The following is a 26,428-nucleotide window of genomic DNA, read 5'->3' as shown; positions in this document are numbered from 1 at the left end:
CAGTAGGTTTGTTGTATTTTTTTGAAAGATTTCTTATAATCTGATATCTCAATATCACACTTCCCAACTGCTGCCACTGGAAAACTGGAGAAGGTGTAAAGATATCCATTGTTTTTCATCATAGACTGCTACTGTTTGGAGTCCAGTAACAGATGCTTTTCTTTGTATTTTCCTCAGCGAGCATTGCTAGAACAGAAGCAGAAAAAAAAGCGCCAGGAGCCATTAATGGTTCAGTCCAATGTGGACAGTCGCACAAGAACACGCAGAATGAAGCATTCAGAAGAACAAGCACCATTGGTTGAATCGTATCTTAACAGCAACAGCAGCACCATATACCACGGTATATGAATATGATCTATTGCATGTATATTTACTGCAAGTCATAGTATGTGCTCTCCATGTTTATTTTTTGCTAATGAGAACAAAGGCTGTTGGTTTGGATTGAAGTTCTTCACTTGTGTTTGCAAGTTCTGATGTTTTTATCCCCAGTGTTAGCCTAACAGAGGGAGTGAGGTAGATAGCTGGTGTTTCAGTGCTGTGGGGAAAGGAGAATGGCTTCTCCCTTCTTGTCATGAGTATTTCAGTGTCCCCAGCCTCGGTTCCTATGGAAGTAAAGCTTACGCTGTTCCACTCTGTGGATTCCTCTGTACATAATTTTGCTTAAGCCTGAGAGTGTTAATGATAAATTTGAACACTGTTAACTAATTCCAGCTAAGTTTGAATATAGTGATTTCAAAGATAATGTGTTTCTGCAAGGTTCATTAAAATAGGTGAGTAGGTACAGAAGAACATTTCAAGCTTGTACAATGTAGTCTACGCTTTCTTATTAAAGATTACAGAATCCAGAAGGGAGGGAGACACATGTGGAAAAACAATGTAATATCATTTTTGTAGTGTTAAACTTCAAAAAAAAATTAATAATCAGAAATAAATCCTAAGGAAACCTAAATCCTAAGGAAACCAGTCGTAAATTAGTTCTGTGCTCATATGCTTCATGGCCGCCTAATGAGTGTAGGTGCATATTTTTCTTCAGGATTCTCCTGGGGAAAGAGGGGAGCTTCAGTAACCCTCATTCAAAATCATGTCTCTTGCAGATCTTGTTCCAGGTTGCTAACACCTCCAAGAGTTAGAGAATGGTATTTTTCATATTTTCTTGTTTTGTAGAGCGTTAAGTTAAATTTGATTCAGAAGGGGTTCATAAGCTTCAAGAGCAAAAGGCTTCCTTCCCTGAGTATTGATAGGCATGTGCTACACAGAATTAGTACAAGGAAAAAAAAGAGGGTATCTCTTGCAGATCTTGTTCCAGGTTGCTAACACCTCCAAGAGTTAGAGAATGGTATTTTTCATATTTTCTTGTTTTGTAGAGCGTTAAGTTAAATTTGATTCAGAAGGGGTTCATAAGCTTCAAGAGCAAAAGGCTTCCTTCCCTGAGTATTGATAGGCATGTGCTACACAGAATTAGTACAAGGGAAAAAAAGAGGGTGGAGGATGTGAGCTGAAATCTGCTGGTCATGGGAATGCATTGGACTGTTTTCAGGTTGGGAGTGCTACTGGGTGGCAGGGTACTTCAGGTTTGATGTCTAGGATGCAAAACCTAAGATGCCTTTGTAAATCTACCTCTGGGAGAAAAAAACGCTAAAGAACAAACCAACCGGTATCCTAATATTTAATAAACAAACAAAAACCTAATTCCTCATTCAGTTCAGATCTACTGCTGGTTTACAATTTTTTGTGTGGTTACAGCTACAGAATTTGTTGTTAGAAACTGGAAATTGTATTGATTAAATGTTAAGGCTTCATTAATAATGGTCCTTTGTTATCTTTCAAGCAGATAGGCTACCATAAGTGATTTTAGATGGAGAATTAATTTTTCTGTTAGTATTATTTTAATTATGGCTTTTTCTAATAAATATTAAAAGCACTATCAATATTACACTCACTTTCTTTTTCTCAGGGTCGGGGAAGAGAATTTTTAAGATGAAACTAAATTTTCATTCTGACCTAAGAATTTGATTTAGCATAGAATTTCGGTTCTTTTTTTAATTCTATTTTAATCAGAGAAAACAGAATTTTTTTCAATAGCTTATCAGACGTACAGAACTGTTCTAAGAGATAGGATCTTAAGGTACAGAGGTGCTCCTATACTAAACATTCTGCACTGTCAGTTGAACAAGGTTTTAATTTTCACAGATCAGAGAAACAGACATACATTACGCTCCTATAAATGGTGGAAAGTTTCATATCTGCACTAACTGCGCTAAATTTTGCAACAAATTGCATCAGAGTGAACTTCGTGACTTAAATGAGATTAACTGGGCTCTTAAGGTAAAAATTACTCTTCCTGTAATGTTATACCACACCATTTACTGGAAGACTTACAAATTTATTCTCCCTAAATCAGTTTCTTCTAAATTTGTATCTCAAACCCCCTCAAGATTTCACAAGGTTTCAGGGAAGCAAAAGAATACAGTAATGTTTCTTATATTCAACCCAGAGTTTGTTAATCCCTGGGGACAGCTGTCCTTGTAATAAACTGTGCAGTTAGCAAAAGCCAATTTAGGAGATTTTAATTACTTAGTAAAGTGTTTTATTGCCTTGTGAAATCCTTTGTTAGAAATGCTGCTTTTGAAGATACTGTAAGAACTCCAGAAGTGTCCTTTTTTGGTGTGGTCTTCTGTGGGAATGTGCTTCGTGTCTTGGGTTACACGGTTTGCATGGTGCGTAGTTAGGTTTTGATGGCCGTTTTTAACTGTGGTATTCAGCTTCAGGGTTGGCACTTTTTTCCCCTTCAATGAAAACATTTGTATGTGGGAGTGCTGGATGCATGAGACAGCTGGGCTGGTTCTAAAGCACTATTCTGCTCCTTTCCGTTCATTTGTTGCTGTTATGGGCATGCTGATTTTAAGTTGAGAATGACTCTTTGATGGGAGTTGACGGTCTACTGAAAGAACGACATTGCTTGGATGAGCTTGTTTGTGAAATCAATTCCTGTGCTGCAAATGCTACAAAAGAACACTTCTTTCCACCTATCATCCTCCTCTGCTCTCTTTTTCTCCTTGTACTAATTCTGTGTAGCACAAAGTACTTGTTGATTTCGACGAATAATTGGATGCCTGTGTGGAGATATCTCTGTGGTACTTTGAGGAAAGTAGGTCAGAGATAACATCTCAGCAATTCTGAGACATTAGGCTTTCTGCACTGGGAAATTTTCTTTCATACACTGCTATAGCTTATTCTGATGTAGTTATCTGTGCTGCAGTGGTTCCCTGATGGGCGACTCTACTCTGGAACAAAACGTCATTTCATTCCAGAATAATTATCAGAGTGTGGAGTAAAAAGCCAAAGACACTTTTGTTCTGGAATAGAACATCAGCCTGGTGGGCTCTTTGTAGGTAAATGTAGTGGAACAGCGTCTTTCTCTTGTTAGGCTGATAAGTTTTTCCACGTAAGAGCCCTTGGCTGCGCTTGAACCTCTGCAGTGAGTTGCAGAGTGATTCCTGCTAGTGCTCTGGCTGCACGTGTAATTTGCTTCATGTGGCTTGGAGCCGAAGGGAAGTGCAAATAAATCTTAAGATGCAATAGGATGGAGGGATATTAATTAAGTGCTGTGAATGAGCTCAGCTGGGGCAGCTCACAAAGGGGGTGACACAGTTGTGGCTTTCCTACACTTCTGTGGCTCAGGATTGAAGATGCTGGCACCAGTTTAATTCAGCATGAGACCGAGCAGGTACAGGGCTCTTCTGAGTTTCTTTTTTGCTCATTTAATAAATAAAGAAAAGGCTCTGCTGAAAGCCTGTCTCCACAGAGTAAGGAGGATTATTGCCAGGATCACCATACTTTTTCCTAGCTACCTTCAAAGCAGCGAAGTGACATGTCGGTAGGATGAAATGCTATCTGTTCCCTGCCAAGTGTTACTAGCAATTCCTCTGGGTGCCGTTGAGACTTTTAAGGAGATGGGTGCCTTTCCACTGAGGAAGTGGCTGTGCAGAATTCACCACGCACAAGTCTCCAGACAGATCATTTCTTAGTTCCTGCCCATGTTTCACCTACAGGTAAAAGTTTTCAGATCCTGTAGCTTCTAAATGACTTGCATGTAGTATCCTTTTAAAAAAACTTTGGTTGTTGGCATAATGCCTAATTAACTAATAACAACAAAAGTATTTGAGTTATCTGTGGGAACTAACATGAATTAGGTTGCAGAGGCCAACCTGAGATAAAACGAGTCCTTGGCACCGCGGTCCGTGAGTGTTTGGTTTGAGCTGGAGCATTGGCCAATGGTAATGCAGTACTTGCCTGTCAGCATCTGAAGATCAGGTAGGACCAAACGTGCAGGAAATTGCTTCTTTTACTTGGAAAGGCTTACAGAGATATATTTCATGGGAACAGAACCTCTTGTTTTCTCATCTGTGCATCGTGGAACATAGGCACGATGGTAGAAGTAGTTCTGTGGTAGCATTTCTAGATAAGTCTGGGACAAAGCTGAGCGTATGGAGGTAACAGAAAGTGTTCATGTAAAATGATGAACCTTTTTTTTTACCGACTCCTCCTCCCTTCTGCCTCTGAAACGGAGATATTAATGTCGTTTTGGGCCCACACTTGTAGGTTAGATACCAAATTATCTGCTTGCAATTTCAAGCAATAGGTGTCATTCCATTAACTCCATGAGGTTTGGCTCCAGTTGTTACTATTACAAATAATGCCTCTCTCTCTTGCCATACCGAATGCAACTTCATTGCTATTTCATCATTGTAAATAGCAAAATAAAACCCAATAACAACATTTTATATTGCTATTAAATTTACATTGTATCTAAACGACAGCAAAGTCTTATATTTACTGGAATAAATTTAATGATGTGTAGGAGCGATCACTTACAAATCGCTTTGTCTTCTCTCCTTGTTTGTTTTCAATTCAGTGTCCTTCATAAGGGCATAATGCTACCTGTTTGTTTCAAGTTTTTCTTAAATTTTGCTTGCAATTCTGTAATGTTTCAGAGTCACATCTGCTGGTTTGTTTTCATGTATCTCTACGTGACTGACTTTGTGAAGTTTGTTGAGAACCTGAACAAACATTTTATCCTGATATGACATTGCAAAATTTTACTATGAGGACAGTTCTTTTCAGTCGGGATTGCAAATACATGCTGAGCATTCCTGGAGCCAAGTAGCATGCAGAGAGACACTAGTTACTGCAACAATTTAATTACATTATTTAATTACATTTAATGCAAATGATGAAAGCCCATTTTTACAGAGAAGAGTAATTTTACTTCTGTGAAAATGGTGGATTTCCATTGGGGAGTGATTTTTCTTTTCACAGCACTGAGGAAGGCAGAGATTTGAATGAGTGCCAGATATGCTTTCATTAATATTACCATACTTTGTTGCAGCTGTGGCTTTTTTTTTTTTAAAGACTTGAAATTAAAAATGTTTTCAATTAGATACTCTCAGGGTAATTTTCATGGCAATTTCCAATTTAAAGATTTAGATTAACCATGTGTAAAAAGGCAAAATCACTTTCTTGCTTTCCTTCTTTGACATTTGGCAGCACATCTAGATATAATGGTTGTGTGGTGTGTTGAAGAGACTTCTGATGACAAGTTGTAGCTCTGGATTGTTAAATTTGATGTGTCATTCTGCTCCTTTGCCATGAATGATGAGAGAGTTTTCTGGTGACTATCAAACTGTCAGCTTTGTACGATGACATCAGTTAACCATTCATTTAAAAACCCCATACGTTTGCGTGTTCATCACAACAGTGTCTCACCATCCCTGTTTTCCACTGACCTTGAAATGAGAAGGTATTAGTTTATTTTTGAAGATAGCAAGGAATGTTCTGTGCAGAAGACTATTAATACTGAGAGATCAGGCAGCACTCCAAGTATCATGTGGGCAAGATACTTAACTTCCAATAAACATATATTCTGAAATCTCCCTTTCAGCCACAGTCTCTTCACCTTCATCCTTTAAAGCCTCTTTCTGATTTATCAGCAGTCCCTACTGCGCTAGTACGTTTCCAAAATAAACTAACCCGGCAGCAACGATCAGAGAGCAGCGGGTAGCAAGTGGTTTAGAGGATTTTTGTGATTCTTGGTACTGAAAGATTGTAGCAGGAAGTTGAGAGGCAATTGCTCACAATTGCTTGAAAAACTCCCTTCTCTTTGCTTTAAAGTTCCACTTAAAGTATATTTACTTTCAGTTGCCATTTCACAACTAGCCATTCTTTTCTGTCCTCTGACAGTCTCGATGTTGGGGAGCAGCAGGAGCCAGGAGGTGAGGGTGCCCCCAGCACGGGCGATGCCCTCGCAGATGGTCACCATCCCACAGGCTCCGAACGTGGCGGGCAGAGCTGGACACTGCGAACGGGATCCTTGGCAGTCCCAGGCGCGACAGGGGCCGAACCAGGGCACCGGTCGGGGCGAAAGGGAGACAGGGCTGCAGCATACGTAGGAAGGGTCCCTCCAGCAGATGAGCGACGGGCAGCGTAGTGCCAGGGTCCTCCCAGGAGACCCAGCCGGGAAGCAGCACACCTACAGCATAGCCCCGGGCTGGGCTCAAATACAGCCCGTGGGCAGGGTGTGGGTAGAAGCCCCCAGGAAGGCTTCACGGGGCGATGAAAGCCTCCTCATGCCCATAGGGCCCCCATACACTAAATAATTATGTAATTTCTTACTCTTCTTAATCTTCCTGGCATAGGGTTCTCATGGATACTTTTAGCTTTCCTTATTAGTTGTCTGCTTTCCCAAAGAGTCTAATTAATTTTCATTTTGCATGCTCCCTCTTCTGTCCCACTCCCCAGAGGCAGACAGCAGATATCTGGGGGTTAAGAAGAATCTTTTGTTTAATTCCTTCCTTTGTTCCTTCTGAGAAAATCTCATTGCAATGAGCTTTTGATAATGTCCTTAAGCGATCATGTCCTACGCTTGTTCCTTTTTTCTCAGCCCATTCACATCGTTTCGCTTATGAATATTTTCACCTTTGTAAAATCAGCCTGATCAACACACCAGTGTTATATACGTAAATGACAAGGAACCATAGGGAATTTATGGGCAATGTTAGTTTTTGGGAATCTGGAATCTGACTGTAGGTTACTAGTTGCAGTGGTAATGCCTTTGATTACAAGCATTTTGAAGCAGAAATCAAGTCTTTGTATGTGATTAAATAGTACCTAACATACTAGAGTTCTTGCCCTAATTCAGGCCCTTGTATTTAACTAATTTTATTGTTTATATAAAACTAATAAAAATATTTCATTGCTTCAGAAAATAGACTGGGTTTGCGCATCTTCAGAATCTTTCTGATAGAATCCAGTGTCTTTTAGATGATTGTAGAAATGCTAGACCAGTTCAGAATCTAAGTTGATCAAATTAATAAGGAAAGACAGCCCAAATAAGCATCAAGATTCACTAAAGCTAGAACTTAAAATAACAAGCCATTCGTATAGTGAAACACGAGCATCTCAGTAAGAAAAGGAGGACCAATATGCATTGATTTGTTCAGGTACACTCTGACTGAACTGTGGATTATCTTTCTTTGCATGATTCTCATTCTGGATTTCACTTTTACTGTTGAGGGGATGTTGGCAAATAGAATTAATATTTGCCTTACACAGTTGAGCTGATGCTTTTCATCACATTCCTCTTTGGCTGGTTCAGCCTCTTTCTACTTAAGGTGTTTTCCAGACAGACTGCACAAATTTTTAATTCATACATTTAAAAAAAATCTTTTGTGATTTTTCACTCACTTCATCCTTCGCATAATGTACTGATCAAACCCACTTTTTTTTAGCACATGGCATTTTTATGTGATAGGAATTGCTAAATTATGATTCACAGATTTTTTTCTCTTTCTTCCTCTAAGACCATGAGTGTGCAAGCACTCACATGAAGAAAAATAGTCATGCAAATGGAAAAAAAAATCTGCATTTTCATTGCGTGCTACTTTTTTTCTGTGTGAACGTCTCATCGTGAAGAAGATGGGAGAACATGCTTTTCATTTTCATTCACTGAAATATGTGTGGATAACTATCTTTCAATAATTTTTTTTTTCATTCTGTATTGTTTGCATCACTGATTATTCACTTACAAATCGCATCCTTTTGTTTGATTGTGCATTGCAGCATTACCCCTGTAACATGCCGTGTTGTCCAATGTAGAGCTGGTTCATGAGAGACGCTTCTTTTTCCCACTTTCAGCAGTTAGACCATTGGTGATGAGAGGCAAAGCCAGGACACCACCTTTCTCTGCTTTGATGCAAGCCCTTCGACACTCACCTTGTACATGTTAATAGAGTATTTTTTTGTTGTTCCTCTTTCCAGCTCAGATCCTGAATTAATATCACAATCTGTGCTCTCTTCTGTCTCCCCAAAAGTACTGGGGAGAAAATACTGGGAAGAGAACACTCTTCTAAAATTTTTTTTCTTCCACCACCTCTAACTCTGTTGGACCCACTGAGCAAGGTAGGTCCACAGACCTCTCTGGAGGTCGGCAGGCTTCAGAAGATAGCCCGTTGCCCACTCCTCTGCAAGGATCAAAGTCTTGATTAGCCCCATTGACAGGAACTGCTGTGCTGCATAAACTTCACTTCCTACCAGACCTCAGTGGGCAGCACTTACACGTGAGGTATTTGGGGAGGTGAGTGCTTACGGACAGGGAAGACCCATGCTTACCCTATGCTTAACTGCAAGTAGGGAGCCAAGTCCTCGGGAACTTGGTGCTGTCCTGAACTGAATTTGTACGGTCAGCAGCAAAACTACATAATTTCTTTGATATCTGCAGTCACCAGAGAAAACATGAGTGAGAGGAGGAGGCTTAGCCAAGGTCTGCTATTTGCTGAAGAGTTAACAGCTATGGTGGGGTTTTGTGGTGCAGATGGTATTTTGGGATTTGATTTGGATTTATTTTAGAGGGAGTGCTTTAAATGTAATGTTAACGCTCAGAAAATCATCCTTTAGAAACAGAAAATTCTGTGCCAATTCCTTTTATGAACCCAGCTGCAGTATCTGCACATTTATGGTGTAAATCTTACTTTGCAGCCTCCATCACTTCTGTCTGAAAGTCCTGTTTGCCACAGAGAGCAGTGATGGTATATGCTCAAAACGGCTGCTGGACTGAAATCTTGTTCTCTGCCTTAGAGACTAAAGCAATGAAAATACTTCCTTCTCTCTCCTTTGGAGCTCCATCACTGTACTTATAATCAGATATCTCATGCTGAAATTTATGAGACAGAAGTAATTTAAAATGTTTCAGGCTTTTACTTGTTAGATCAAAGGATGACTGACAAGATAGTGAAGATAAGTCTTTAACTTTTCAATTAACAACGTCAGAATATTTCATCCTTCGCTGTTTAATCGTTGCTTTGGACCAAGTAAATGATGCTTCATCTGATTGCATGAATATGGTCATATTTAAAAGGATTTAGAGAACTCTCTGGTCATTTAATATTGGTGATTTGTAAAGTACTGAATTCAATTACAATGTGGATCATCATCTTTAAAACGCTGGAATAACACACCCTAGGTTTTAAAGAGAGACTGAGCGACAAATATCGGACGGATTGCTGGGTTGGCAGATCACACCTATTTAAAGACTGTGGAGTGGAGACTCTTTGGTTCCCTGCTTAGTCCGAGGCTGCCATGCCCGTGGAAATAGGACCCAGTGTACTGCCTTTTATGTGGCATACTCCCTGGTGTCCTCTGCACTCACTCCTTTGGTTATGTCTTCCTCATTTTCCAGTGCTCCTTTACACTCAGCAAAGAGACTGCGATCTTGTGATTAGTGTATGATAAAGAAAGGAATGAGGAGTTGGGCAGTGACAAGCTGTTTCTTTGGGCTTTTAGTCATGCCTCTACTAATTTAATGTCTATTCTCTGTAAGACTGGAACTCTTCCTCTGTGTAATGAAGAGTGTGTGTTTATTGAGCATCTCATTGCGTTGTGCATGGAATGCTATTCGGGAATAGCTCTTGGTTTGTAAGATAAAGGTCTACACAGAGATGATCAACTCCCTTTCATCTTACTCCTCTGAGAATCTCCTTAGTGTTTCCATTTCTTTCATGCGCATGAGGGATTGGTGAATAGGAAAGTTGCCTCACAGACCAGAAGCCTAGGGACAATTACCTCCTTCAAAGACAGGTTACAGGTGGTCCACACATCATTGAGCATCATTTAATCTTTTGGGGGTTTATGAAGTTTGGCAGGATATTTTTTAAGTAATTTTATGGTCAACCAGTTCTTTCCAGTAAGGTTTCTTAGTGGACTTTTTTTAATCCTTTTAAAGAAGGCACTTCAGTTTCTGGAAAAAGAAAGGGATGGCGGTAGGCCCCAGGTTCCATGGTGATACTCCTTTGAGAGGAACCACAGTCACCACGTGAAGCCAGTGGGGCTCAGCAATTAACAGTGACCAAAATCTCATAGTGCCTTCCTACAGGTGGTTCTGTTTGGGGGGTGAAGTTTGATGATTCCTTTATGCATTTTACCATAAAAGGTAATTGCTTTTGTGCCTTTGTAAAGTCAATATTATTTCACTTCAAGGCTTGGCTTGGCCAGAAGAGTGAGTTATTGTGTGTGTTGATTTTACAGATTCAAATATTGACCTCAAAGTGAGTCATGCTCTTAAAAAAATGGTAAAGCCTCTTCTTACTTCGAAAATAACTACCATTGCATAAATTATGCTGGCATTCACCATTTATGCCATGTGTATTTTGTTGAAACTTTTAAGGAATTAATTAATGTGTGTATGTTACAAATTAGGAGGAGTTTTTAATTTCAGCATGGGAATAGTTTCATCATAAAATGAATGGCCATTCTACTCATCATACTGTTATATTTACAATTATGCAAGATGTGTTTTGAAAATACCCTTCTGATGTTTCCTTGTTTATGGTGTTAGGATGTACCTTTAAGCACAGGCACTACAACGTCTGAATAACTTTTTTTCTGACTTCGTGCTGCCACTGTTGATGATCAGTCTGGCAGAGCTTTGCTATGAGGAAAAGCACTTCCTACAGTAGCTCAGCAACACATTAATATTCTGATGTCACTTTTGGCCTGAAAGTTAGGAGCCAATATATTATTGGAAGGAGGAGAAAAGTTAGGGAATACATTCCAGCTAACCTAACGCTTTCAGGTTTTTACTGTAGCTTTGCAAATTCTGGTTTATTTGACTCCTCTCTACATGATTTGTCTGAAATACCAAACTCTGCTATGTCTGCTTACTCGTTTATGCCTTCACAGAGTTCTCAATTCATTCTCTCTCTCCCCCCTCTCCCCACCCTCCTTTATCTCTCTTTGTTTCTCTTTTTCTTTTCCTCTCTCTTTTTCTTTTTGGTGGGGTACCCTGAATCTCTCAAGCAGTGCAGGAGGCCGAACAGGAAGATGTAAAGGTGGTAGTGGATGCCCAACCGCCGAAACCAACTAAAAAAACCAAGGCAGCAGCTGCGAGCTGTCAAACTGGCAGCACCAGAAAGGACAAAAAAGGGAAACACAAAGGTTAGCTGCATGTGGCTGAATGTCAGATGTTGAATTGACTGCAAAATACTTCTTTTTCTTTTTTTTTTAATTTCTTTCAATTTCTGGAAATTGCCTAAAAGTGATTTCTTGACATTTTTGTGAGATTGGAAAACGTGAGTGGATTGGTTTTCTCTCGGCACGTAGAACCCGGGGGTGATGGAGGGCTAACATTTGTAAACTGAGTCTCTTCCAAAGGACCGTGTTTGTTCAAACTGCAGAGGAGGAAAAAAGTACTGATGGGAAGATGCTGGTGTTTTCCTGCAGTGTTAAAGAAATGAGAACAATCTCATCCTAACGTGTTTTTCTAGGCTATTTACATGTAATATAATTTGGAGAAACAGCCTTAAATCACAGTTATTTCTGTCCAGATTCTTACTGATGTTTAAACTCTATACCAGTTAGAGGTTCAGTGGGCATTCTGAAAATCAATTAAACAAAACTGAGATAACATCCTCAGAGGGGTTCGTCGAGTTGTTACCCCAGTGTTATGCTGTCCCAGCTGGTCGACATACGAGATATGTTTCTATGAAAAATTTTCTGCAATGACTTCGGGTAAGATTAGGTACAAAAAAATGAACTATTGATAATGACAAAAGGGTAGGTAGAAATTACATTGCCATTATTTACTATTTGAGCTGCATAAACTGAATGGAAGAAGTAACATGAGCTGCTTTAGAGGTATGCAAATTTTATGTATATATGCACACACAAAGAGAAGAGAGATTTCTATACCAGAACATACAGTTTCTTTTTATACGACAGCAAATGACAAATGAAATTAATAAACACCTTTCCAATAATTTGCAGTTCTTGGATAAGGCCACTGTAATGCTATCCTGCTTGGACTGTACTGCATTCCTGTCTTGTATATGTCCAACAGTCTCTCCATCATTGGTTAAGTAAGAAAATAGAGTATATCCTTGACAAGGTTATTTAAAGATAGCAATGACTAATAGGGTTAATTATTGAGGTCTGAGTGTTGGGGCTTATCTATAGGGATTTTGTAGGACAGGAGCCTACCTTATCAAAATTATTGACACCATATTGTGGCTCAGTTGTTGAGATCTGAATCTACAGCTTCTCTCTGTAAGTCTCCCTGGCTGCAAAGGAAGCCCTAGGTTAGACAGGCTTTAGAGCTTGGCCCTGAGGTAAAGACTTTATGCATGTATTTGAACAAAAGGCATGTCTGTGCCTGGCAAGGTCATCGAGCAGATCTGCCTGGAAACCATGCTAAGGCACATGGAAAACGAGGTGAGAGGTGACAGCCGACATGGCTTCATAGTGGAGGGTGCCCCTGCCCATGGCAGGGGAGTTGGAACTGGATGATCTTTAAGGTCCCTTCCAACCCAAACCATTCTGTGATAAATATTTTGTTATTTGGTAAAAGTTAAAGCCGAATGTGACTTTAAAATTCTGGAGGGATTTTACTGATGAATCCCCTACAGACATAGCTGATTTATGTTACATGGAAAAGAAGAAAATCCAGGTGGTAGCAAACCCTGTAGTGGAAGTTCTATCAATTTTTCAAATACTTTTTAGAGGAAGTGTGTGTCTTAAGAACAGATTTTATAATAATATCAAATGGATTTTCAAATTAATTCAGATCTAACTAATGAAAATGGGTGAAGGTTAAATGGGTTTATACCATTTTGTGGCATAAAATTTTGTTGGAGGAAGTTCATTGGTTATTAGACCAAATCTTGGAAGTTTCAGGTTCTGCTTTTAGCTTTGCAATTGCTTCAGGTTGTCTCCAGTCTGCCTACTCTGACCATTACCTCTGTATGTCCTGCAAAGGAGCAGGATGAACACTGAGAGGTGAATGCCCTTTACATGCTAAAATAGCATTTTAAAGGTTTCTTGTTAGTATTTAGCTACAGTGAGCATCACCTTTCTAAGCATAGCCAAGCTTTTGGTGCTTTAAGAAAAAAGAACCCTTAGACTGGATCCTATGAATAATAAGCTAATTCAGAGCAAAAATCGTTGAATTATACATGAATAGCTCTTGAAGCTGAGTGTAATGATTGTAGTCTGCTCTTAGATGTGTAATGCCCTTTTAAGTGGCTGGAAGAATGATGAAACTATGATCAGAACAATGTGCTAAAGACACACGCGAGGGAAATATTAGGTTTAATGTGGTTTCTCTGGCATAAGGCAAGAAAAGGAATGTGGCTAATTGCTCATGTAGAGCTGATTGTGCCTCGCAAGTTAGGGGTCAGTGCATTTTGTAATTCTGGGATGGGTACTATGGTATTGTCCATAAATACCAGCATAGGTATTCAGCAATTTTTTCTAAATCTGTGATGACTGGTATTTCATTCCTAATGGTGGTATTCAGTGTACACTTTGCCTTTTTTCAAAAAGAAACATTTTTGTTGGACACAGCCTGCAAATGCAGTAAATTGATCGCATTTTATAGTCGCTTAGCTCATTAAACTGGTATTCTGAAAGCTTTGGTCTCCCACTTTACTGTTTGACATAATATTCAATATTGGGGAAAAAACCCAAAATGCAACAAATAAACATGTAAAATGCTTGTCTTTCCAGTGGAGACAGTGGATCAAATTCTGGTTTGATTTGTGATGCTAGTAAGGGGTTATTAAGGATATTAGTGAACCTGGTGTACAGTATCACTAGACGAGTCAGCAGAAGGATAATGCAAACAGGTGAAAGTAGTTGCAGCAGGATGCACCGTGCATACTAGTGCAAATACAAAACTAAAGCATCTTCAGACACCAAATACCTTGATGATTCTTAAAAAATTGAGATTCCTGTAAGTATTCCAGGTACCTAGTGGGGTGGGTTTTTTTTTGGTTGACTGGATTTTCCCCCCAAATTTAGGTTTGTGAAGAAATTAGTAAATATAGCGGATAAAGTGCATTTTTTGCTATGCGCAATAAATGGGACAAAAACAATTCAGGAACCTTAACAAAAAAGAAAAAGACCCAACAACAACAACAAAAACCCAAAGCCCAAAGCAAAACAAAATTAAAAAAATCCCCAGATAATAATAACCAAAAAATAAAAAGCCAGAAAACCGTGCAAAGCAAGGAGTTAATTCAAAGTGAAATCTGATATGAAAATTCCGGAATCATTCTGTGAAAACTTGTGGTTGGTTTGGGGTTTTTTTCCTAGCACTCTTGCACTTAGAGCACACAAGTGCATTCTGGGAAAACCCTGCTCTGGACTGCACTGGTTCACTCACTGCCACAGCCAATATAAATGAAGAATTTTGTCAGTGAAATCAGGAATCTGGATGTGTTTAAAATGTTCAAATAAATAATACCTTCCTGTTATTTTTGTCTTACGTTGTACCTTAAATGTGTGTAGTATGTTGGGTATTCCCTGCTGTCTATATGAGAGTCAGAAAGCAAACGCGCGTCTCCGGCACACAGCACTTTTTCTGCCACAATGGCTATTTCATGTTTTGATTTGGTTTGCTTCTCCCATGTTTGTTTTCTCTTTCACGCCTGTCTGTCTGTTTTGATTTGTGCGTCCTGTCCCATTTTTGTATGTAACAAGCAACGGCATTAACACTGGCTGTCTAAGAAAGCAGCACCATTTGTTGGGTAAGAAGCATCATTTCTCACTGTAACACTTCCTTTCTGAGGGATCATTTCTCACTGTAACACTTCCTTTATGAGGGAGAGGAAGGGAAGTTCATGTAGCGTAGATTTATCTTGGCTTTCCTGTGCCTTAAAGAAGGGTAAGAGGAACAATAAGTGAGTTCCCACCAGGAAAAGTCCTGTTATTTCTAGATGTGACAGCTCTTTCAGGCTGTGCTTTAGCAACACGTGAACTTGATTGTGAAAAAGTCATTTTGGCCTCCTCAGGATAGAGATTTATGAAAGTACAGCTCCTGCTACAGTTTCTAGATTTCATCAAAGTGAATGTAGCCCTCGGTGCTTAAGCACTTGCTTTTAGTGACCTGATCTGGTGTAAGCAATAGACCTTCTTTTGATGGTAGTTTGGACTAAATCACCTTCCAGAGATCCTTTCCCCAAAAAAATTCTACTTGTCCCCTTTCCCTATAAACAAAACCCTTAGTGATTTTGCAGTTGCTTGAACCCATGTATCAGTGGATGTGCAGCCCCTGTAAGAACAGGCAGATAGTGGGGAATGGCTTACAAGATATTGACAGCTACAATATACTTAGTTATTTGGCCCTAAAAAATAGACCAAAAAATTGCTTTCCCCTCCTTTAAACATTCATTTCCCCTCCTTTAAACATTTACATTTCAGTAAATTCCTTTTGAGGGGAGTTTAAAGAGAGAGGGAGTGAGACTTTCTTTTTTTAAAGCAATGGAGTTCTAAATTTCTAGAAGATGTAATTTCATGATATTTCATTCTAGCCATTTTACTAAGCAGGCATTCTGAGAAAGAACCTTTCATTTATTGATTTGTGCAATACTACTTTCTAGTACCACTCTTCTGGAAGTAAATGTTATTATAGTCAGTGGTCACATTTCTTGATAAATGCAGCTCTAAAAATATAGAATCAACTGCTGTTTTTTTTAGTTTAAAATGTGGATCACTTGAGACAATAAAAGCAGCAGCAGGGTTTTCTTTAAGCCAAGTTCTTTAAAGGATGGAAACTCTGTTCTGGTGTCAGTCTCGTGAGAACGGATTTCCCTGTCTCTGACCATGGAGTAGGCCAGCCAGCCTTCGAAGGGCCATGCTGCCATCAAGAGCTGCTCTGCCGTGTTCCTGAAGAGCAATTCCAATTACAGCATTGGTGCTGGCCGCAGCCTGGAGTGTTATCCACATGGATATGACATCTGTGTCAGAGCAGTGACTTATGAACCTGGGATCTGCAAAGGGCCCAAGCATGCTCTTAAAACAGTCTGCGAGCGATATGCCTGACTTCATATGTTGAATTATTTATTATAACAGTTATTTTCAAATAATTTAGAAATCTGTCTTTTCTTGGTGTCCTAGGTGCAGTAAAGACTATCTGTAGATAATCAGTTAATCATTCTTTCCTATACTTGTAAGTTAATGTAAAAGAACCAAGAGGAAATAACGTGTTGAAAATCTTTTAACAGCAAAATGTCTGCATGTATAAATCCATGCAGAGAGGAACATGATGTGTATAAATACAAATAGATTCTTCTCCTGCAAGATCCAGTTACTGGGGATTTGTGTAGTATATAGTGAGATACTTAAATAATGTTTTGGGGAGCTGCCTCACCATGCTTATGCCTGTAATTTGCTGCCAGGTAGTTTGTCACAAATTTAATCTGCAACTAAATTTTTCCAAGAGTACCATTGTGCATCGTGCACAATTGTCAAATAGCAAAATCTTTCCACATGTTTGGTCTTGTGCTCATCTGTAAGTGGCGGCCACATGGGTCGGGTGCCTCTGAAGTTGCCCTGGTCATGCATAGCTTGGTACTATGTAGTCTTTTTCTCCATTTTGACCTTTTCCACTTCCCACTCCTCCTCCTAAAAATTTCAAATACTCTTTCTTGCTTATCTCTTCAGCAATTAAATAAAACTGTGGTTCTGGCCTATCCTCCTCTTTAATTTTCTTATTCTGCTGTAATATTGTAGTGTCATTAGACTGTGATGACTGAGAATTTCTCTGATGGGGTGCCTAGAAATGCTTAATTTCTGTCTAGCTTTGAGAGGAAGTTCCCCTCGGACATATTCAGTTACAGATTCTGGGGTTAGACAGGACTGTTGAACAGACTGAGCTAAGCCTTGTGTTCAGCATGACTATACTCTTAGTTTCCCATGTGCAAATAGGGTTAGTAAGTGTATTTCTTTTCTGCAAAATCATTTTGAAGATTGTGAAGCTGAAATAAAAATGCATGAGGCTAGAATTGATGCCCAGAACTGCACTTGTAATGCTCTACCAGTGCTATTGTGTGGGGAGAAAAACCCACCCCAAAACAACCTCTAGATATGTAGGCCCAAGGAGCGGGGATATGCTTCAGGATCTATAGTTTCCATCCCATTTAATTTATATTTGCTTTGTTTGTCAGAAAAAAGTAACTGCATGTAGTAGAACTGAGCTGGCTCACTTATAGTCATGTTAGCATCTATCTGTAGGACATATCAAAATGGTTGGAAACTGTTCAGCAGACAGCTGCTGGGGGTGTAGGATGGAGAAACGTATGCCCCGTGACCCTCCCTTAAAGACATTTTCTTTAATTGCTGGATTGGAATAACAAAACAACATCTCCACTTCGTATCTTCAGAATGTATTTCTAAATCCAGTAAGACTGAATGGATTTTGGGTTGTTGGTCTGTATTTTAGAAACTGGAGTTTCAAACAAGCATACTGTGGTATCATAAAACGTACTTAGCTTAGATTCGTTCCTCGTATGTCATAAACACTAAGCAAAATTTGGCCACTTTATTCGTTTCCCAAGGCTTTCAGTAGCTGAGATTAAAGTTTAGTGCATGTCTACCTAATGTATTTTGAATTTCTTAGTATTTAGGTGAATTCAGGTTATGGAAACATTTTACATATTTCGTCTGAGACAGGACCATGTCAGAGTTTATCAGAAAGCTTTTACTGAAAGGACTTGTAGTCTGAGCATTGTTTCAGTCTTCTTTCTTCTTGCCCTCCTTTGCAGTTACCTCTCAAAGTTCCCTATTCTTCTCAGCAGGTATTCAGGGACATCTCTGTCAGCCCTTTTTTCTACCTGATCTTTGGGAAAAGCTATAGAAAATGCTGCCTGTTACAATAAAAACTTTCTTTTTGGTACAGCCCGCTCAGCTTCTTTGGCTCTTTTGACCCTGTCCTTAAACTGGGAAACCTATAACTGTAGCCATGAATGGTTAGTTTTATAGCACAGTGAACCATCCTTCCAGTAAGTGGGTGAAAAGGAGTCAGCGAAGAAAAGAAAGTGAGAACACAGGGAGGCTTCCACCCTGAGAATCAGGATTATGCAAGCCTGTTTTTCAGACATTAGGTAGGTGATGGTAAAGCTGCCTCTTGAACGATGACTTACAAAGATACACTTACATCTCGTGATACAGAAAAAAGGAAATGTGGATGTGTGCTTGCACTTAGTACCGTTTTACACATGGATGTGTAGCTGCGAAGATGGGCTCACACACAAGTATGAAATAGTTAGCGTTGCACTTGCCACCAACGAGCTGCAGTATTCTAATGCTGCAGAGGATCTTTTTTTGTTTTTCCATCTCTGTCTGCCTACATCTTCCAGTCCCTTAAACAGGGTCACCAGAGGAACCATTCCTAATGCTTAATAACACACTCTACCAGTGATGTACTCTTCAGAATACTGAAATTGATTTTTCTTCCTTAAAAGTGTGACCTACCAGAGTAGCCTTTGTCCTAACGCCTAATTCTGCGTGATGTTCCTGACAGCACGGGATGTGAGCGCAGATGTTCTGCAGGCAGCAGAAAAAAGCAGCCTCGGTGCAATGGCTAATGCTGTCAAACGCATTTCATTTGCTGCAGATCAATATCTGCTTTGAAGAAGAATAATTAAGGTGTTTTGTTCCTTTTGGAATGCGTTCTCAAAATCAGGTTTGTATCATCCAAAACTTAATAAGGGGCTAGATAGATATGCGTGAGGTATGAGCATCTTGTTAAACTCATGGGTGCTTAACACTTAACCTTTGTACTCTGAATTTAACAAAAAACTAACTTTAGGCAGCCACTTTAACGATAATAGTTAATATGGCTAAAGCTGTTAAAAATAGCACAGTGGATCTGAGCAGCTACCTGTCTGTTCTAGAGCACCTTTGCAGTATTGCTTATCCTGAGATAACTTTTAAGAAAAATGCTGTTTTGTTCACTGCCATATTATACCTGCAACACATGAGAGCGTATTGTTCATTCTGCATCACAGAGCTTGTGTCTGAAATTGTCATCCTACCAAGGTGAGAGAAAAATTTACATGGACTTTATTTAGTCCTTCAAGGTGGGCTGGACAGATTGTTTATTTGTGTTTAGTTGCTGTTGTTAGTTTTAGTGTAAGTAAATAGGAATTTACAGGATTGGTGCCAAAATTGGCAGATACAAGTCTGTGATGCAGATGAGTCAATAATTCCTTGTGAATTCCTTCAACTCTGTGAATTTAATAGTTCTGCAGCATTGGACTGCATTTTGTTAGGTAGCTGCACATCCAGTGCCGATCCTGTTCCTGAGGGTGTGGGCCACTCTCTTTCTTACTTACACTTGGTCTGGCAGTGGCAGTGACAGCAAATATGGCAAACTAGGGCTAAGCACACTAAATGTATAATCCACGTGTATTTAATGCAAGTTGGCAGCTGCTGGCAAAGCGAGTTGAAAAGGTATTCTTGGAGACTTTTGCTACGGATCACAGTCTGAAAAAATCCCAATCCCTACAGCTCCTTACAGGATTTTTCAGCTCTGTTTGTCGTGAGGAGCACCATATTCTTTTACTGAACTAGCCCTTTGTAATTCTTGCTAATTCTCCACAGTGTTGCTTCCTTATTAACAAAAATTTCAGTAACAGTATACTTACGTTATTTACTATACCTGTACGTGATACTATTACCGTTTTTACTGGTAGAAAAGTACATTTTTATATAGCTACTTTTGTAATATATACCATCGCTAAGTCTTAACGAAGAGCTGAAGTCCGTTTGCAATCTGATGTTTTAACTTGCTGTCCCGAAGAAAAAAAATGAAGTTAGCTCGGGATAAGAACACATCCCACCCTGTATTTTCATTTTTTCTGTCTTTGGACGTGAATTACAGCTCTAAGGAGGTAAATAGTTTCTTTCTGGCTGCCATCAGAAGCCACGGAATCACAGCATGGGTGAGGCTGGAAGGTGCCTCTGAGGACTGTCCAGTCCCATGCTCCTGCTTAGGGCCGGTTGCCCAGGACTCTGCCTGGTCAGGATTTAAGCATCTCAGAAGATGGAGGTTCCAGGGAATATGTATTATCTTTTTCATGGTTTCACTCTGATGTTTCAACTGTCAGTAGGCATATTTAGCCTTGTTAACCTGCTGCTCTTCCTGTTGTATACACTGCTACATCTACTTGTGGATTTTCCAGGTATCTGAAACTTTGAAGCATCAGTTCATAATGGCAGCCTTGTGTATTAGGGGATATGGCATAATCTGGGACTCAGGCTTATCTGTTTCTGTACCAGTTGTGTGTCCTTATGAAAGCTGCATCTGTTTTCTTTGTCAGTCCTCCCCAGTGAATTTCTCTGTTTGGTTTTCAGTGTATCCGGTGCATGTATGGGTGCATTTGGGGGGCAGGGGGAGATGGGGAAAAGTGAAATCCTGATCACCTCTTGGAGTTTCTCCAGTGCAGTGTGTGGGAAGTAAGATGTTTGCCTTAGAGTACAGTTTAGTCTTGTTTAAGTCTAGAAATAGTATTGAATGCGAACCTCTGATTTCTGATTCTTAGGACAGATGCTTTTTATGAGTGAGCAATTCTCTTTCTGTCTTTGACACAAAGATAACTAAGGCTTGTGCTGTTGTCTGACAGGGATTGATGGCCCAGCTGCTTTCCAAGATGATATTCAGAAGATAGGAAGTCAAGTGCAGATTCTCACTGTTGGACAGTCTAGCCATGATGAAGATGATGGAGAGAAAATGGCTAGTGGCCAACAACAGCAAAGCAAACAAGACCTTAGAACAGCCATGCAGAAGAGAGGTAAGTCGCCAAAGCTGCCTTCATGCCCTCATTGCTTGCTTTATGTATGTTGACTCCTTTTCCTAGTTTCACTTTCAGCCCCAGCCTCAGCAGAGATTGTTACTCTGTGTTTCTTCTCCTCAGAGCCTGTTAGGCTGTATTCTATTATCTCAAAAAGAAAAAAAATTATTAAATTCTCTCTTGTCTTGAACAAGAGCTCTCCAGGCTCTCGGGGATGTGGCTTTCCCATCTGAAGTGCGGTGTCGTGCTGCTATTAAGGTACCAGGCAGATGCTAATGCTCATATCCATCTGTTCACATTTTTATGTTGTACAGCTATGGAAATCACTTACTTGAGGGTTTAAAAAAAGAGTGTGGAACAGCAACATTGAAACTAGAATATTAATTTTAGTTGTGTTGTCGGTTAAATATTGTCCATGTTTTCGTAATGTGTGTTCGTGCTTGCAGAGGTAAAAATTACAGCACTGTGTATTCTGCAGCATTTCCCATGCATATTCCTCAAATGATCTGGAATATATTTTTTTCTCCAGCGGCATGCATGATCATAGAATCATAGAATGGTTAGGGTTGGAAGGGACCTTAAAGATCATCTAGTTCCAACCCCCCTGCCATGGGCAGGGACACCTTCCACTAGACCAGATTGCTCCAAGCCTCATCCAGCCTGGCCTTGAAGACATCCAGGGATGGGGCATCCACAACATCTCTGGGCAACCTGTTCCAGTGCCTCCCCACCCTCTCTGTGAAGAATTTCTTCCTGACATCTAATCTAAACCTCCCTGATTTCAATTTATACCCATTACCCCTTGTCCTATCACTACAGGCTCTTGTAAAAAGTCCTCTCCCAGTACCCTTGTAGGCCCCCTTCAGATACTGGAAAGCTGCAATGAGGTCTTCTCGGAGCCTCCTCTTCTCGTATGTACACACTCATGCATCCGTCTCTTCCTTCCTGCACTGTTGTGAATCGCTCAGTAGACATTAACAGTGGGAAGGAGAAAAAAAATCCTCACAAAGCTTTTTCTGAAGGCACTTGCTTTGGAATTGTTCTTCCTCAGTGTACAGCTTTTGAAGCAAAGATGGCTCAAGCCAAGAGTGCTCTGATGCTTTAAGAATAAACTCTTTGTGTATAAAGAGCAAAATGTAAGTGCGAACTTGACTCATCTAGAATAGACGATTCATACCTAAATGCCCGTCTCCTGTCTGCAGAGCAGTTCTCACTAACATTCATTTCTTCTGGGACGTTGCTCTGCAGATGTGAGCAACTTCAACTGAAATGGGCAGATTTCCACCGAGTGTGGTATTTCCTGGGCATTTGAGTCAGAGGGATGTTGGCATGACTAACAAGTTCTGATCTGTGTGGGGATTGTGTTGCTTTACACCATGGTTCAGAATATTTAATTATCACACACACACTACTTACTAAAGCTGATTGACTTAAAAACTGTCAACAGACTTCTCAAATTAGGTCACAGTGCTCAGATTTTTACTCTGAGGGACATGCCTATTTTTGATGGTTTTCCAGGTTAAAATACATTTTTCTCCTCATTTTTTTGTTTATTTTTAATAGAAGCAGTGGGTGGGGTTTTTTTGTTGATTTGGTTTGCTTTGTGGCTTCATATTCTTAAATATATCGATATGACCTTTTTACTCAGGTCTGACTATTCTCCTGATCAGAACAGACACTGCTAAGAGTGCACCACCAGTATGCTTCTAGCTGGGGGGAGGGTGCTTTTTTAAATGGGAACGGTGAGATTTACTCATTAACGTGAGAGCTATGCTTGGTGAGACACAAAGAAAGATGTTAAGACAGGACTGCAACCAGCAGCATCTTCATAAAATATTTTTACTATGTGTGTGTGGTTTGCCACTTGATACCAGCAGAGGAGGCTTGTTAGAAAATGTTGAGCATCCCAGTGTTCGTGGGAAACTTCCTGTGGAGCTAGGGCTTTCCATGTGGATTCCCACTGCTGCTTCTCTGCTTGTGACGTGTCCTTACTGGCATGTCCTCGTTGGTCTGAAAAGCATTCAGAATTGCTGTCTCCCATCAGTCCACTTCTTGCATGGAATAGGAGCACAAGGAGAAGGACACAAATACGTGCTAATTGCCCTCATGGGGAAGGCTGAGTCCCATCAGATTTGCATAACCCTGGTTTGTGCCCATCCTGCTCTTTCACACTTGGTGCAGAGAAGCCTCTCTCAGCACGTCTCTGCTTCCCCAGCAAGTCAAGTTCTGTTACAAGACGAGAGGCTATAGGGTCTCTGAGCGTGAAAAGAATATGTCGCTTGTGAGAAAATGCCAAATGTTTTATTTGATTTCTCCATCTGTTGTAAATTGCCATACTAGAATGATTTACTTTGTGCGGGAAATATTTGTTCTTTTGATTTCAGAAGTCTTAACATGTAGAGTTCCTCTCTGGCAAACGAGTCACTAGGACAGAGACAGACTTCCATAAGTTTTAGCAGTGGGTAACTAACATTTAGTCTTCACCATTCTCAGTTTCCTGTATGTGTCTGTGAAGACTTGGAATGAGCAGTTTGGTCTCAGTTCTTCTTCACCACCTGAAGTTACAACTGTGTTGAGATTTAGGGAAGGAATACATTTGATTTCTGTGTTCAAAAACAAAACAGGAGGTCTCTGAAGCATTCTTCCCCACAGGTCGAGTGCTGACTTTCCTAAGGCTGCCACAGAATTTTCACCACCACAACAGTGGTAGTGAAATAGTGAGCACGAATATAGAAATAAACTGATTCTGTCTGTGCAGGTGCAAGTGTGGCTTTACTGCACAGTTACCAGCTGAGGAGATGCTAATGCATAGCTGACTAGAACGTGGCTGTCATTACTAAGAAATAATGATTGTGATTAATGACAGTGTGATTAATAATGAGTTCTACAGGCTTTGAAAATAGCTGTTGACCTGTGAACTCCAGCCTCCCTTGCATAACCAGATGCTCTTGTCACGTTTTGCTGTTGTGCTGCATGGTGTATGTCCAGACGGGGGGAACTGAAGAATTGGGTGATGCGGCCACCCCAGGTGCAGCTGAATGGAATACAAGCACTGCATATGCTTCTGGTTTACTTCTATGCACTCGCTCTTACTGCTCTGGTGTTGTTCCACTATCCAGTGTGCATCTGGTCTCAAAAGGGATATGCACTGAAGTTACTGGAAGCAGCAATAACATAAAAAATATTTAAAAGCCTTTTTTGGTGTCTTTCTTTTTTTTTAATTGCATTCCAAAATTTGGACTGAAGAAAGCCATTACTGATACTGTCTCTAATGTTTATATTTCTGTACGTTAGTTTGGTTCCGTCGCTGCTTGTTGCAGATCAAGCTCATATTCCAAAAGACTAAGGTACATGGAAGTCTACACATATCCCTGGAAGTCCCAGAAGAATAGTTTAGAGAGCCTATGAGAGAGATGATGGGGACACAGTGGGCACAGGATTTAGGTAGAATTTAGGTCATCCGAATATGAGTCTGAATACTTTTTTCAGTGTTATTGAACAAGTATTTGCATAGAATCTGTCTATATCACTTGTGTAGATCAGGAGTTTGGGGTTTTTTTGGTGTTAGAATTCAAAAGTAGGCCAAAAGCCAGCCATGCAGGTCACATTGTGCACAGAAGGGTTTGTGGCACAACTGGCCAGCGTGGATGATGTTTTCCGTGATGCAGGGTTTTTTGACTTTATTCCAAATACTCAAAAAGTAGGTGGCAGCAGGTATAAGAAGGTAGAAGGCGAATTTGATTGTGCAGAAAGAGAAAATATCCATAACTGAGAATTTTGGCAGCAGCATTATGGCCCCATCCAGTAAGCCTTTAGCCCTTTCTGGAGTCCTGTTGGCAAGTTAGGCTTGTTCACTCAATTAAGGGTTTGCAGAATCAAGCCCATGGATTTTTTCCTTTCCCAGATCCCCATGCAAATACATCCTGGTCCTCTTCCACCTCCCAATCCAGTCTTGTCACCCTGGATCATGTTCCTGGTAAGTACAGAAGGAAAAAGTTCATTATGCCCATGCTGCTAGGGTCTGGAAATCCTTGCATTTTATTTATCCTTCTGCATTGGACTTACCAATAGTGGAAATTCTGGACCAAGTGTTTGTTTTGGGTTTTTTTTTGTGGGGAAAATATACTGTGTAGCTAGCCTCTAATATGTGGAACTTAGAGTTTGGGCAGGTTGGCTTCATCTGCATGATATTCCTTGAAAAACCAGGCCTGGCAAATGTCCCACCATCGACACTTTCTGCTGCTAAATCCTATTTGATGTTCAAAGCTGCATTTCCCTTTGAAATGTCTGAGGTTTTGAATTCTTGTGAAGTCAAATTTTTAAGTGCTGTAAGGCAGTTCCTTTGGCCTGGGCTGATACTGGTGTTTGTGCATGAAATAAATATGCATGAGAACATTTTCTTGATGTGGATGTTTCTTCTCAGTCTAAGATTTGCTCTTCGTCAGATCACATAGGAACAGGTAAAAGAATGCTGTAGAAGGGCTCATGTATCAATTGTTTAGGTTTCCAAATGACTGTGACAGGTTGTCCACTCAGCTCCAATTTCAGGTTTCAGATTCTGCGTCGTGTTTGAAGTGCTTGATTGGGTTAAAAAGATGTGAATTTAATTCCTAACTGGATATTGTTCCTGTATCAGTGGGTAACCCAATCCTCTCTCTGGAAGGGAAACCATCATAGTTCCTTTCTCAGTTGCTGAAATGTTTTGGCTTCTTAGGGCGGGTACTGTCTCACCCACGTATTTGTGAACTGCCTCGCACAGGGAACCCCACACACACCCTCTCTCCTCTGTGAGCCGAAGGGTGCGACGGTATAATAAGTGGTATTTTACAGCAAGCATGGACAGCTATAATGCATTGGTATTTCATACAAGTGCACTGCTTTCTCCTCAGGCATTTCAAGCAGCATGAATTTTGATGAGGAAGAGGATGAGGAAGATGAAGATAGCTCCAGTTCTTCACAGTTAAACAGTAACACCAGGCCTGGTTCTGCCACGAGCAAGAAGTCCAGTAAGGTAAGGGGCGAGTGCGGATGAAGGAGCGTGCCGGCTGCCGTGTACTGCGTGATTTCACAGGGCGCTCGGGGTGGGCCTGGCTTTCTTTTGTTTTGTTTGTAATATGCACTAGGGTATCTCCAAGGTGATTTACTGTGATAGCTGTCAGGGTTCACAGGAGCAAACAATGAAAATAATGACTTGGAGAAAAGAATAGCAAATATTATCTGAGCTTGAATGAAGAGAAAAGTAAACAGTAAATATTCACCTTTCTGCCTCTTGCAGATGCTTGGAAGGATCTTTTGTTTCTGTTGCCTTT

General features: G+C 40.2%; 1 protein-coding gene across 1 annotated transcript in view; it reads left to right on the top strand.

The window, feature by feature from the left end:
* Positions 1-225: 225 nt before the first annotated feature.
* LOC104509505 (tubby protein homolog) overlaps positions 226-26,428 on the top strand; it is a 36,458-nt gene continuing 10,255 nt past the window's right edge. Inside the window, exons 1-4 of the mRNA XM_010151471.1 lie at positions 226-340; positions 20,952-21,119; positions 25,024-25,095; positions 26,009-26,130. Coding sequence (XP_010149773.1) covers positions 226-340; positions 20,952-21,119; positions 25,024-25,095; positions 26,009-26,130 — 477 coding nt within the window. The remainder of the gene's footprint in view (positions 341-20,951; positions 21,120-25,023; positions 25,096-26,008; positions 26,131-26,428) is intronic.

This window comes from Eurypyga helias, unplaced genomic scaffold (genome assembly GCF_000690775.1).
Source record: "Eurypyga helias isolate BGI_N326 unplaced genomic scaffold, ASM69077v1 scaffold19335, whole genome shotgun sequence".
NCBI classification, from domain to species: domain Eukaryota; kingdom Metazoa; phylum Chordata; class Aves; order Eurypygiformes; family Eurypygidae; genus Eurypyga; species Eurypyga helias.
This window is presented reverse-complemented; position numbering and strand designations above follow the sequence as displayed.